This window comes from Suricata suricatta, chromosome 10 (assembly GCF_006229205.1).
Source record: "Suricata suricatta isolate VVHF042 chromosome 10, meerkat_22Aug2017_6uvM2_HiC, whole genome shotgun sequence".
In the NCBI taxonomy this organism is placed as follows: Eukaryota; Metazoa; Chordata; class Mammalia; order Carnivora; family Herpestidae; genus Suricata; species Suricata suricatta.
Genome location: NC_043709.1, coordinates 60,906,871 through 60,921,660, shown reverse-complemented (window position 1 = coordinate 60,921,660; position 14,790 = coordinate 60,906,871). Strand labels below are relative to the sequence as shown.

General features: G+C 47.8%; 1 protein-coding gene across 1 annotated transcript; it reads left to right on the top strand.

Annotated features, from left to right (window-relative positions):
• Positions 1–10,547: 10,547 nt before the first annotated feature.
• Positions 10,548–14,510, top strand: IGFBP6 (insulin like growth factor binding protein 6). Its single transcript, XM_029955880.1, has 4 exons — positions 10,548–10,948; positions 12,929–13,068; positions 13,254–13,373; positions 14,162–14,510. Exons 1-4 carry the CDS (start codon positions 10,621–10,623, stop codon positions 14,282–14,284), a joined length of 711 nt encoding a protein of 236 aa, XP_029811740.1. The 5' UTR covers positions 10,548–10,620; the 3' UTR covers positions 14,285–14,510.
• Positions 14,511–14,790: the final 280 nt, after the last annotated feature.

Sequence of the window (14,790 nt, the reverse complement as noted above, 5' to 3'; positions counted from 1 at the left end):
TCATCCATCTCTCCCACTGTCTCATCCCCAGGAAATGACTAATAAGCTTTTTGTCACTAGTGTTGTTTGCATTTTCTAAAACTTTACATAAATGAAATCACAGAGTATGTATACGTTCTTACGGGAAACAGGTGTCTGGCTTCCTTTATTCAGAATAAATATTTTGGGATCATCCATGTTGTTTGGATATCGGTAGTTCCTTCTGTTTTATTGCTGAGTAGTATGCTACTATGTGCGTATAACACAATTTGTTATGATTGATCTGTTGATGGATAAACATTTAGTTGTTTCCAATTTTTGGTTTCTACAAATAAAGACGCTATGAACATTCACGCACAAATTTTTGTATGGATATACATTTCATTTTCTCTTAGGTAAGCCCCTAGCAGCAACTGTCTGGGTCACATGGTAGATGTAAGCTTAACTTTCTGAGAAATTGCCAAGCTGTTTCCAAAATGGTTGTATCAGGGAGCGTGTGTGGCTCAGCTGTTATTAAGTATCCAACTCTTGATTTTGTTTCAGGTCGTAATCTCATGGTTCATCAAGCCCTGAGTCTGGATCTGACCTGACAGTGAGGAGCCTGCTTAGGATTCTCTCTCTCCCTCTCTGTCTCCCAATAAATAAACAAACATTTAAAAAAAAAAGTTGTATCATTTTAAATCCATGGCAGCAGTGTATGAATGCTCCAGTTGTTCCACATCCTGTCCAACAATGGCACTGTCATTCTTTTTAATTGTAGCTATTCTAATAGGTATGTAGTGGTATTTCGCTGTGGTTTTAATTTGCATTTCCATAATGACTCATGATATTGAATATCTTTTCACATGCTTATTTGCCATCTATATATCTTCTTTGGCAACTCTTATTATTATCTCCTTTTTGCAGAAGAAGATCCTGAGGCTGGCCTCCATAACTAATCCTGTGTGAGTTCACTTATATGTGGGTTTTTTTCACGATAAATACAGCACATCTGCATATAACTTTTGAGTCTTTCAAAATTTAATTACTAATAGCCCACTGTTTTAGAAAAAAAAAATTTAGTGTTTATTTTTTGAGACAGAGAGAAATAGAACATGAGTGGGGGAGGGGCAGAGAGAGAGGGAGACGCAGACTCTGAAACAGGCTCCAGGCTCTGAGCTGCCAGCACAGAGCCTGACGCAGGGTTCGAACTCACAAACTGTGAGATCACGACATGAGCTGTAGTTGGATGCTTAACCGAGTGAGTCATCCAGGCACCCCTAATAACGCACTGTTGACCAGAAGACTTACAATGACATAAACAGTCAGTTAATACATATTTTGTATGTTATACATATTACATACTATAGTCTTACAACAAAGCTAGAGAAAAGAAAATATCCCTAAGAAAATCACAAAGAAGAGAAAATACAGTGCTATGCTGTATTTATTGAAAAAAAATCTGCCTATAAATAAATCAGTGCAGTTCAAATTCATGTTATTCAAAGGTCAACTGTATGATTGTGATGTATGAGATTTAATTGCTATCTCCCTAAACTTACTCTGGTTGTTTAATATTAAATTCTAGGCTCTCAGACCAAAATTTTAGGGAGGAAAAAAGAAATATTTACTATGACCATGTTTTGTTACAGCCTAGGATACTTTCTTCAACAGCTTTGCCAGCGACAGGTTATAAAGAGGGCACAGCTGGCCTGCCCAAAAGGGTAGGAACCCAGACCTCAAACAAACCCAGGTTGCCTTTGGAAAAAGCCCAGACATAGGATGAGGGTATTCTCGTAGCTCAAGAAGCAAAAGAGGAGAATGAGTCATTTCATAACTTACCAGGGATCTTCTATCTATGATTTTATTGATTCTTTCCTAACTTCCTTCTTTTTCAGTTTGTGCTGTTTATCATAATAATACATCTCTTGTGTTTATTCCTACCCTACCCCAAACAGAATGCTACCCTTCCTTTTATTTGCCTTAAAACAACCTCTCCCTAGCTCTAGAAATTACATGTGGTCTGAGTACTTAGACAATTTAGCAAACAAGTCTGTATTTAACTTATCCAAAGTCTTATTGTTTTTCTACATCATGAAAGTTTTTGTGTTGAAGTGAAAAGAGCATTGAATTTGTAATCCAGTGGATCCCACCGTCTAGCTGTGTGGCCTTCAGCGAGGTATTTTATGTCTCTAAATATGTCTTCTTATTTGCAAAATGGAGATGGTAATACAACATTGTGAAATTATGCAAAATATGAATAAGCATTCAGTGACCTTGAGTTGAATCTGAATATCTTTGCCTCGTCTTCATATTGGATGGTCCTCATCTGGTTAGCTCTCACAGGCTGATATCCTCACCCTGCTGAAATATTGTCTCTCTGGATCTTTTCCCATCCAATGAGACCTCCCAAAGCAAGGTGAACACAACGATTTTGAACCAAGGTAGGATCATTCATTCATTAAATGTTGAGTATATTAGAGTGGGCCAGGAACTGAGTTAGACACTTCATTCCATTCATTATAGGAAAACAAAAACAAAAACACTGAGTGCCTACCATGTATATCACATGAATTTCTCCTAACACAACAATTCTGCAAAGTAGGTATTGCAACTCGCATTTTACAGAGGGGGAATAGAGGATACGGCCCCTATTATGAGGGCATTCATAAGCCAGTTATAAGAAGAAAAGATATGGTATATGAAAATGTGACAGAAATAAGAGACAAACTAAGAGATGTTAAGAGAAGACATATGATGGACAGCCGCATGATTGGTAAAGAAAGACAGGTGTTGCTCCCTCTGCCTAGAAGCCTTCCCTTTACTTCTTCCCTCATCAATTTCTGCTCCAAGAATCAGCCAAAGCATCATCTCCCCTGCGAAGCCTTCTCTGATTCTCCCAGGCAAACTTAAGTTTTTCGTCCTCTGTGTCTTTGATCTCTCCTCTCCTTACATAGTGTCATTGTTAATTTCCTTGTCTGTTTTTCCCAGAGACTGTGAGTTTTTTGGGATCAGGGTGAAAAGACTTATTCAATTTCACCCAGAACTTGATAATAAAAACTAGAGAATACAAGGCTAGAGAAGAAAGGGAAGGTTAGGAGTGTGATTATGAATAAAAGCTCAGAAGTATGAATTCAAAGAGCATATTTGGTCAGGGGCTGGGTGGTTCTTGAAAGGTAATAATAGGGGTTATAGAACAAAAGGATTAAAAACCAAGGATTTGGACTTGATCCTGGAGTTAGTAGGGAGTCATTGAAGGTTTCTGAGTAGAGGAATTATATGCTCTATTTTCACTTCAGAAAGAATAGTCTGGATACAGAGGAGATAATGTCTGAAAACTGGACAGTCCATAGGAAACTGTTGTCATGGTCCAGGTGAAAGACAATGAGAACCCAAATAATCAGGATGGCCACAGAAATGGAAACACTCTCAGACCAGATGGGGGAAGCAACAGGACTAGGTAATTTCAGAAGAAAAGAGAAAAGCATGGAAGATGACTGGAAAATTGGAGACTGCCGAGACCATGCCCAAGAAAGGAAAGCTGAGGAATGGTTCTGGGAGGAGAGAATAAGTATGATTTTAGATGTGTTGGGTTTGAAATAGGGATAGGTGGAAAATTCCATTAGGATCTTCTTCTGGTCTTCTTCTGGTTTCCCATATTTTTCCTTCTGATGCCTAATGTTCTGATAGCCATGTTGGCCATGGCTCAGAATTAAAGGCTCAGAATTTAACCACAGATGCTCTGTGGAATGGCCCTTTTCCCAGTCCAAGTGATCATGTTGAAAGAGGTCTTGGAGATGGATTTTCCCAGCAGATGATTCTGAACAAAACCTTCCAGCAACACCATCAAAGATGACTAAGAGGCTGGCGACAACGAGGCAGGTCACAGAGGGCTCAAGTTAAATCTGAGTTCAAACCCTTGCCCCATCCCTTCTCTCTTTGAAAATTCACTGTTCCCCTATAGGAAGAATAGTGGAAATAATAACATCACCCATCTTATAAACTATAGTAATAATTATATGTAAAGTGGCTACTTAGCGCAGTTCTCAACAGAAAGTATTAGATAATATAAGCTATTATTATTATTGACCATTATCATCATTATTATTATCATTGTCAGCAATTTATGTGGCCATCCTCCTAGACTGTGATCTCCTCGGAAGCAGGAGGCCATCTTACTTTTTCTATATTCTTAGCTCAGGGCATGGGACACACAAATTTTTCATTTATTTAGAAACTGAAGACTAAACTATTATTAAAATACATATTTTAAATAAGCTCTTTATTTCGCAGTAATTTTAGATTTATAGCAAAGTTGCAAAGATAGGAAGGAGAGTTCCCCACTATCTCTCAGGCGGTTCCTCCCATTGATAATATTTTACATGTCCATGGTATATTTGCCAAAACTAAGAAGCCAACATTGGTACATTACTACTAACTACACTCCAGACTTTATTTGGATTTTTTAAAGACTTTTTTAAATGTTTATTAATTTTTGAGAGAGAGAAAGCATGAGCAGGGGAGGGACAGAGAGAGAGGGAGATACAGAACTCAAAGCAGTCTCCAGGCTCCACGCTGTCAGTAGAGAGCCCACGTGGGGTTCAAACTCATGAACCAAACTGTGAGATCATGACCTGATCCAAAGTCAGATGCTTAATCGACTGAGCCACCCAGGCATCCCTTAAGATTTTATTTTTATGGACTCTCTACACCCCACGTGGGGCTCAAACTTAAAACACTGAGATCAAGAGTCACATGCTTGGGGCGCCTGGGTGGCTCAGTCAGTTAAGCATCGGACTTCAGCTCAGGTCATGATATCACAGTTTGTGGGTTTGTGCCCTGCGTTGGGCTCTGTGCTGACGGCTCAGAGCCTGGAACCTGCTTCAGATTCTGTGACTACCTCTCTCTGCCCCTTACTCACTCATGCTCTGTTTCTGTCTCAATAATAAATAAAAATAAAAAAACATTAAAAAAAAAAAGAGTCACATGCTCTTCCAAATGAGCTAGCCAGGGGCCCCTCCCCATTTTGAATTAATTAACATATATATATATTTTAATGTGTATTTATTTTTAAGAGTAGGGGGACAGAGGATCCAAATCAGGCTCCATGTTGACAGCAGAGAGCCTGATGCGGGGCTCAAACTCACAAACTGTGAGATATGACCTGAGCCAGAGTCAGATACTCAACTGACTGAGCCACCCAGGTGCTCCCCTCCCCCTTTTAAAAGATTATTTGGATTTGACCAAAATCTGGGATTCAGTCCACAGTACCACACTGCCTTCATTGTCATCTTTCTCCGGTCTCCCCTGGTTGGAGGCAGTTTCTCGGTCCTTCTTTGGTTTTCATAACCATGACAGTCTTGAGTAAAATAGGCCAGGTATCCTGTAAAATGTCCTCCAATCTGGATTTGTCTGATGTTTTTCCTACAGTTGGATTGGGTTATGGATATGCGGAAAGAAATTCATAGAGGTGAAGTGCTTTCCATATCATATATGGGGGGCTTTATGAATACCCATTTGACATCACTGGTGAGGTTAACCTTGATCACAAGGCTAAGGTAGTGTTTGCCGGGTGTCTCCCCTATAAAGTTACTATTTTTCCTTCCCTTTTAGAAGCATGGTCACCAAGTCTAGCCCAAGCTGGGAGCGGTGTTAAGTTCTACCTTCTGAAGGTCAGAGTATCTACATACACTGCAGTCTTCTAGAAGGAAGATCTGTCTCCTCTTCCCCATTTATTTGTTTATTTTTTTATGTTTATTTATTATTGAGACAGAAACAGAGCACGAGTGGGGGAGGGGCAGAGAGAGGGAGATACAGAATCTGAAGCAGACTCTAGGCTCTGAGCTGTCAGCACAGAGTCCCATGCGGGGCTCAAACCCATGAACTGTGAGGTCATGACCTTAGCTGAAGCCGGAAGCTTAACCAACTGAGCCACCCAGGCGCCCCTTTAATCACTTACTTGTATCGGTCTTATAGATTGAATTGTGTCCTGCAAAACAAGAAATGTTAAAATCTTAACCCCAACATTTCATAGTGTGACCTCATTTGGAAATAGGGTCTTTGCAGATTTAACCAAGTCACAATCACCAGGGTTGGTCCCCATTCAATATGATTGGTGTTTTTATGAAAAGGGGAAATTTGGGCAAATACCCACAGAGAGAAGCCAATTAAAGATGGCCATGTGATTACAGAGGCAGAGATTAGTCCCCCACCCTGTTGTTTTTTGAGCACTTCCTTACTTTCTGGTACTTCAGGATGCTCTAGCTCATCTTGTGCTTCCCTGAACCAGGCCTAGAATCAGCTGTCTCTGGAAGGAATTTTACTTCTGTTTATTGGAGAATAATACTTAGAAACCAAGATCTGGGTCTAGCTGTGCTCACTGCTATTGGGGTGCCATTGCTTCTAGGCGCTCTCAGTGAACAGTTAGGTAATTTATGTATGTATGCTAACCCATGTATATACACGTATCTGTAGTTGCTTCTGTATTTACCCATCGGTATGCATATTAAGCTGAACATGAGTTCATACTGATGTCTCTGAGTCCAAGCACCACAGGATACATCCTAACCTCTCCCCTTACTTATTTGTTACTTCTCCCACCGACGAAAAACCTGGCTCCCAATATCCATAACTTATTTTTGTTCAACCCTGCTACCATGTAAAGCAGTTTCAAAAGTTGGTAACCTATAAGCCCAGGAGAAAATGTACCAACTAGAGCACAGGGTTTATGTAGATTATGCTGTGTCTTTTATCTTTAGCCTTATAGTTTCCACTCAAAACCCTGTTCTCTAGAGTTAATGAGGTCAGCACCTTTCTTCTCCTCACCACCATCAGTGTATTTATGTCATAGATCTATAATACAGTTAGATTTGTTTGCAACAGTCTACATTCTATCCTGGAATACCCTAGCAGCCATATTGAATTTTTAAGTGTTTACTAAGTATGTGTTGGATGGACAGATATAAACTCTAAGCTCTTGGAGAGCACAATGTCTCCCTATTACGTCCATATAACCCAGTTATATCCACATAAATGCTCTATGAATCTATTGGATATACTTAATTCCTTTAATCGAAAAGAAGCAAATCTCAGATCCCCCGTTGCTGCTCTTTGTCCACTAATGATTCCCAGTTCCCAACTATCTGGCAGACTCCAGCCCAGTCTAGAAAAATGTCCTGCTGCCTTCCCATCTCTTCTCCCAAGCTCTGTTATAAAACCCCGTTCTCAAGGATGCCCTCTTTAACTAATTCCAGAGCCAAATGTCCCTCTCCTATTGCACCCTGACCACACTCTGGGCCTCTTAGACTCTTTGGCCTTTACTCTGAATGCAGGAGGAGGAAGAAGAGAAGAGAAAGGACAGCTGAAGGGGTGGAGGGCCAGGAGACCTCCTGGGGCACGCTGGGCTAGCCCTGAAATACAGGAGTGATGGTGGAGCCCCCAGAAGAGGGTACAATGTGCCCCCGTTCACCTCTGCTCCCACCGAAAACACCAACTTTTACTTGTATCAATTTCAAACTCCTTAAACACTAGAGATGAAGAAGATGTGGGGCTCCTGTTTTCAAAGCACTCCACAAACTGGAAAAGTAAGATACGCAAAAACATAAAAATTTAAGATAGCAACACACTAATGTGGATGAATTCCAAGGAAGGCAGAGGGCTGGCCTGCCTGCTGAGCAGGTGAGGACGAGGTCATGGGATTTGGTTTGTGTTGAGGGAAGTAAGGATTCTGTCCTTGTGTGATGAATGCTTGGAATCCAGAGAAAGAAATGCCCTCTGAGCACCAATTAGGCCACACCTTCGTTTCCCGAATCTCAGTTCAGCCCCAGAGATGGGAGATGGCCAGGGGGTTCTGGGGAAGGTGACCCAGACCCAGCTGTCTGAACCAGAGTGTGCTCCCAGGGTGATGGTCCCAGATCCATGGATGGTAGATGGAAGCACAGATTTTACTGGGATGGGGGGTGGAGAGGACATGGAGTACCACAAGAGACCTTCGAGACGGAGAGTATCCCATGATCAGGACCAACTGGAAGGCTGTGTGGGAGACTGCAGGACCAAAGGCTGGAGGCCAGCTGAGGTTATCACAAGAGTCCCCGCCCAGGCTACCCTAGACTTGGGCCATGTCGTGATGTGGTCATCAATCTGCATCCCTGGAACTTTCTGTCTATAAAATGGGCCACCACTTGTCTTTCTTCAGACACAAAGCTCAAAAGGGTCTAGGCAGGCCTTTTCCTTTACCCTTGTTCTCAAAAGAAAGTCAGCACCTGGGCTTCCAGGGATTTGAACAGACAGGCTGGTGCGAGAGACAAGAGGAGGAGGAGGCCCAGCAGAGTTTACTTCTGTAAAAGCCTAAGCAATAGCCCAAGCTGTTTTCACAGCCTTCGAAACGCTTTCAGCAAATTCTTCTCTCTCAAGGAGGTTGGAGTCCCAAAGGTCTACACCTTGGCCCACACCCCATCCTGAGCACTCACCACACCATGTGCTTCAGATCCCACTGCTCTAGGTGCTATGGTGAAGGGCATCCCCAAGGCAGGAAAAACAGAGTCCAAGAGGCTCACTCTGCAAGGAAGAGACTGGTTAGACTCTAGCACCCACCGTGTGCAGCTCTGGACACCCAGACTGGATGGGGCGGAGCAGGGGGGGGGGAGGCCAGTATGGTGCAGCTGTGGTGGTGGTACTGGACAGCGCAGCTCAGCTGTCACTGCAGGGAGGGAGCAAGCTGGGCTCATGGGAGCAGTAAACCCAGGGCATCTGTTGTAGGGGTGGTGGCCATACAGGAGAGGGAAGGGGAAGTTTGAGAATAGATATGAGAGACTAGCCAAATACTGGGCTTTCCTGCAATATGACCTACAAAGGAGAAGTAGGAACATTTAAAAAGCCACTCAGATCCTGCAGGGAGCACCGCCATCTCTTCCCCATCCCAAACTTCCCAGGGACCTTCCTGTTTTACACAGGAGCAACAAGCTGGAGTCCACGTGCAAGGCAAAATAAATAGTGATAAGGATTTGGGGACAGGACAGAGCTCTCCACCCTGGGGTGAGAGCGTGGGGCAGGAGGTCACAGCGTCTCCATAGAGTGGAGGATAGCAGCCCCCTTCCCACCCCCTCAACCCTCCTCCTCCCAGCCTGTCCACACTGTATCTGCCTCAGAGTTACCACAAGGCACTGTTCCCCAAATTCATGTTCTAGGGTCCCAGGGTAGCCAGGGAAGGGGGCGGAGGGGTGCTGGGGATGAAGTTCTTTTTTGTATTTACCTCAAATTCAGGAAGCCCTTGCTGACATTATGGCCCAGAATTTAAACTTAGCCACTGCCCAGAGCTCTTGTTTTAGGAAAGAATGAGATGGCCCTTGTTTCGTAATCCAGAGCAGGGCGGGTGTGAGTTGCCAAAGGAAGCGGCCCTTCTTCCTGCCTCTAGGAAGGCCTGCTCCACTAGGAGGCTGGGGATGGGTGGGGCACTGTCCCAGAGAGCCACTGTGGGGGCTGTGGGCGGTGGGGGTGGGGGAGACAGACCAGTGTGGTGAAGGCTGTCCAGCCAGAAGAAATACCCAGACTCTCCAGGTCCAGTGCCCCCCTGGGCAAAGCAAAACCTGATGAATCCAGAAACCCCAATGAGTGATGCCTAGGGTGGGGGGTAGGGAAGGCCAATTCTAAAAAAGGAAAGGAATGGAGGAGTGGGCTGATCTGGATGAATGACAGAAGGAAGGGTCTGTTTTCTGTTCACTGTTCCCAAGAGCACCCAGAGTATGGGTTCCTGCTAACTTGTGCTACAAGCCCCCCCCAAACACCAATACCTCATAATTCAATGGGCCAGTCCCTCACCTCTACCTTGTCCCTACCTGCCAGGGTGATCAGCACATTGTCACCCTTGCACAATGGGCACTCTGGGACACTCCCATGACCCCACCACAGGTCTTTGGGTTAAAGCCTATTCATTCAAGGTATGCCTCCCCACCTTTCCCCGTCTCTCCCCTTGCTCCTCCCAACCCCTTCTATCATCTGAGCTCAGTCTGGCCCCCTGGCCCGCGTTTTCCCACGCTAACATCTCAGGCCCAGCTCCTCCTTGCCTCCCTCTTGGGCTACTTTCTCCCATCAGCAGTGAGTTATGCCGAGACCCCATTATCCATCACCTCTGCCTTCTCTTTTTCCGTTGGCACACATCTCTCTCGTGATTCCCAGACACCATCCCTTCCCCTTTCCTCTCAGACAGCAGTCCCCTCCCCACCAGAGTCCCTAAAACCCCTGAGTCCCAGGACAGGACACAGACACCCGCACTGGATTCCAGGTTTTTCCCTTCATCCCAATTCCCGTCTTCTTCTTCCCCTCCTCCCCACCCTCCAGTGCCTCCAGCCAGCAGTTCAGCTCCCAAATTCCGGCCCGCCGCCGAGAGTCCCGGGGACAAAGCAAGCAAAATCAGAGTAATTTGGGAAGTAAACAGAAACTGGGAAGGGAGTGGGGAGAGAAAAGTGGGGAGGATCAGGTGGGGGGGGGAGCCTCTCCAGTCCCACCCAGTTTAGGGAATGCCCCTGCCTTCTCCCCCACCCCCCTTCACCTGGCTCTTAAAGGGCCCGGCCCCTGACCGACGGCTACTTAAGGCGGAGGGGCGGCGGCGGGCAGCAGCTGTGCTACGACTGCGCTGGGAAGAGTGGACGGGGCAAAAATCCGACCATGACCCCACACGGGCTGCTGCTGCCCCTGCTGCTGCTAACTCTGCTGCTCGCTGCCCGCTCAGGAGCCGCCTTGGCACGGTGCCCAGGCTGCGGGCAGGCGGTGCAGGCGGGTTGTCCAGGGGGCTGCGTGGAGGAGGATGGGGGGCCGCCGGCGGAGGGCTGTAAGGAAGCTGGGGGCTGTCTCAGGAGAGAGGGGCAGCAGTGCGGGGTCTACACCCCTAACTGCGCCCCGGGACTGCAGTGCCAGCCGCCCGAGGAAGACGAGGCGCCTCTGCGGGCGCTGCTGCTGGGCCGCGGCCGCTGCCACCGGGCGCGCGCGTCCTCTGGTGAGTCCGCGCCCCGCCCCTGCCCCGCCCACGTGAGACCCGCAAGGCTGCAGGCTGAGTCCTGGAAAAAGGGCGCGACAGCCCTGCAAGCCTCTGGGTTCTGCCGTGGATGCTTCCTCTTCCTAACCCTGGGGGTCACGTTTGGGGGTGAAGTGGCAAGTGCGGGGAGCTGCTAGAAGGCTGGGGTGCAGCTAGGGGTCTTGAGGATAAAGCAAGGACATATCTGAGCTCTCCACCTTTTTTTTTTGCCCCTTCTATTTTCTCTTGAGGGGAAAAGTGATGATGGAAGGGTTTAGGGCCATGCCTTTTGTCACAGCATCCCAGCTCCTTGACTGGACCCCAGCGCTGGAGAAAGGACCCAGATGTTCCCAGCTTCCATTTGGAGAAAGGGGGAAGGGAACCCAGACTCCCAGATCCTGCAGCACACACTGAGGAATACTGCCCCCTCTCCTCTTATTATCAGGGTGTCCAAAGCATCTGAACATAAGGCCTAGAACAGAAGATGTCCCAAATCCTGAACTGTTTCAGACTACACTAGGATCAGAGGGTAGGCTCAGGGGGCCTCAAGAGAATGGGATAGAGGTGGGAAAAGAAGGAATCTGCCAAATCAGGGTTATGACTTAAAGCTGCTCCGAACCCTCCTCCCACCCTACCCCACCCTACCCTAGGGAGGAAAATAGAAGGCTGAGTCATAGGGTGGATGGGACAGAAGTGAGTCAGAACCCAGAAGATGGGGGGCAGCAGGGAGAGACAGGGCAGGAAATAAAAGCAGCCCTTCCTCCCCTCCCCCAACCAGGGACATTTGGTCTCCTGGTTTCTTCCATGGGAAGGGATTAGAAATTAACTTGGAGTTACTTTCAGTCCCAAATGCCTGGGTCCAAGCTACTAGTGGTCCTCATAGAAAGGGGTGTGTAGGTAGGTCAGAAAGAGGCAGCGCCAGCATGGTCGTGGTAGGGTGCTAAATGGAGCGAATGAGAGGCAAGGTCTGCGAAAGGTGGAGGATGAAGGATCAGAGTCAGGATTGGCAAAGGAAATTGCTCTTGGGTTGCAGGTAGTAGGCAGGTGGGAACAAATGCCTAGGTCTGAGGTCTGAGGACTGGGGACTTGAGCGGAACTTGTCTTTGGGCATGGAAAGGGAGAGACAATAGGGTTCATACTATAATTTTACAGCTGGGGCAATTTCCAGGCAGTGCACACACTCTCCTTCCTGCCTTTCCCTCACCCTGATGCCCTGATTTATTTCCTCACCTCCCACCATCCTGAGCTCTCCCCAGGCCCCCCAGATACCATGTGTGACACTTTCTCCAGAGCCAAGAGCTGCCTGCACGTCAGAGGCCTTTCATCCCTGCATCTTTGCAACTTGCCCTCCTCCTGCCCTGGTTAAGGGCTGAATCGTATCTGCTCCTGGGACCACTGAGGTTGAGCTAGGCTGAGCTATGGGAGACCAGAAGGGAGAGGCCCCCACTGCAAATGTCCCAAAAGTAACCATATCTGAAGCCTGGGAGGGGTGGGCTGAGTCACAGCAGGGTCACAGCAGGGACACACATTCCACTTGGGTCCCTGCTAACCCCCTCCTACATCCTTTGCTCTTCTGCCTCATCTCCCTGGATTGGTGCACCCCCTGCTGGCTTCAGGGGGAACAGCCAGGATTTTTTCTCCACAAGCCCAAGGCCTCTCTACGTATTTGTATTTGTCCTGGATTTTTGCTTTCAAAAGTGCTTCTCCCTTTTAAGCCTTAAAACTAGTTTGGGGTGTTTTGTCAGGAAAGCTAATATCACCATTTGCCAGAAAAGTAACTGAAGCCAGGAGAAAGTAACAGAGCCAGGTTCTAACCACCCTCATATCTACTACTGGGAAAGCCCCTCTCTTCCTCCCATTTCAGGGAGTCAAGGTGAGCAAGGCTCTCTTTCGTTTGGTTCTGGTCTTTGACATCTGGATGATTTCTGGACTCTTCTTCCCCCATTTCTCTTGTGGCTGTAGGAGAGAATCCTAAGGAGAGTAAACCCCAAGCAGGGACCACTCGCCCACAGGATGTGAACCGAAGAGACCAACAGAGGAATCAGGGGACCTCTACCACTCCTGCCCGGCCCAGTCCGGGAGTTGTCCAAGACACCGAGATGGTGTGTTTGCGAATGGCAGGGAGCAGGAGGGGTGGGGAGCCCCAGACACTCCCATCTGAGGCTATCCCCTTGGGCTTGGAGAAGTCTCCCACATGCATCCTGGGAGCCTGGCTGGTGGCTCCAGGGGAATATACAGTGGAGCTAGACTGGACCGGTTCTGAGCTGCCTGCCCTCCCTTCCCCCAGGGCCCCTGCCGCAGACATCTGGACTCGGTGTTGCAGCAACTCCAGACCGAGGTGTACCGAGGGGCTCAGACCCTCTACGTGCCAAACTGTGACCATCGGGGCTTCTACCGGAAGCGGCAGGTGAGGCCCCTCCCCTCCACTCCTCTCCTTGGTCCTGTGGCATATGGCTCCTACCAGGAATGGGGGAGGGGGGACTTACAAAGGGGCACAAAGAGGGGCACCTGGGTGGCTCAATCGGTTATGCATCTGACTTCGGACTTCGGCTCAGGTTGTGATGTCACGGTTCATGGGTACATTGTTCTGTCTGCCATCAGCTGAGACCCTGTTTTGGATCCTCTGTCCCCCTATATCTCTGCCCTGATCTCTCTCTGCTCCTCCTCGGCTCGCGCTCACTCTTTCTCTCTCAAAATAAATAAATAAATAAAATAGATAGATAAACAAACATTAACAATAACGATAAAAACAAAGGGTCACAAAGAAGACACTGCCGAAGCCTTTAAGGATCTTCCAACTTCAGGGCCCACACAAACAGAGAGAGTAGCCACACGCTGTGGTAAAGGAGCCACACTGCCTGATTCAGAGGTTCACATTTGTGAGGTGGCTCAGAGTCATGCAGGGCTATGAACCCAGAGGTGGCCAAGCCCTTTCCACAGAGCCTGAGAATTTGCATTTCTAACACAGCACCAGGTGCCTGCTGTTGGTGTGGGAACTACACTTGGAGAACTATTGTTCTGCCTAGAAGAATGGGCACCATTTAGACCGAGGGAGTCTCCTTGTCCCGAGAGCTCTCACAAGTCTCTGCACACTCAGACTTGGGGTCCACAGGCCATCCCCCCACCCACGAGCCCTCCGATACACCCTGCTAGGGCCTCAGTGCTGCACCTCTGATCACCATCCTCTCTCCCCAGTGTCGCTCCTCCCAGGGCCAGCGCAGAGGTCCTTGCTGGTGTGTGGATCGGATGGGCCAGCCCCTGCCAGGGTCCTCAGAAGGTGATGGAGGCTCTTCCTGCCCCACCGGGATCAGTGGCTAAGGCTGGGGGTTGGGAGCTGCAGGACCACTGGCAGGAGCATGGGGCTGTCATCTTGGGTCATTTGTTGAGTGATGAGTAACTCAGGAGCCCTGTGCCCCACACTCCACCTTCAGGCCCTTTCCCAGTGCCCCCCTCACCCCTGGGACCCCACACATGGACAGACGGTTGGTGTTGGCTTGGGATGTTAATAAAGCTCTTGTTGGGGGTCTCTGGCCTACGTCTCTGAGTCCACGTCTCACATTTATGGAGCCCCTGCCCTTCTCTCTACCTGCTCCCTTTCCTGTGGACTACCTTCTGTCTCTCCTGCTGCACTTGGGATGCAAGAGACAGCCATTGGCAGAGGTTTCCAGCCCTCAAGCCTCACCCAACTACCCCTCAGGGAGCTAGAGCAGGGGAGACATGGAGGCCCTGGCTTTAGTCTGAGGTTGTGACCTTGTTTCTAACAGTAAGCTTTGGACACAATGGGAGAAGGGCGAGAAAGGATTAATAGTTAATCCCCAGCAGAA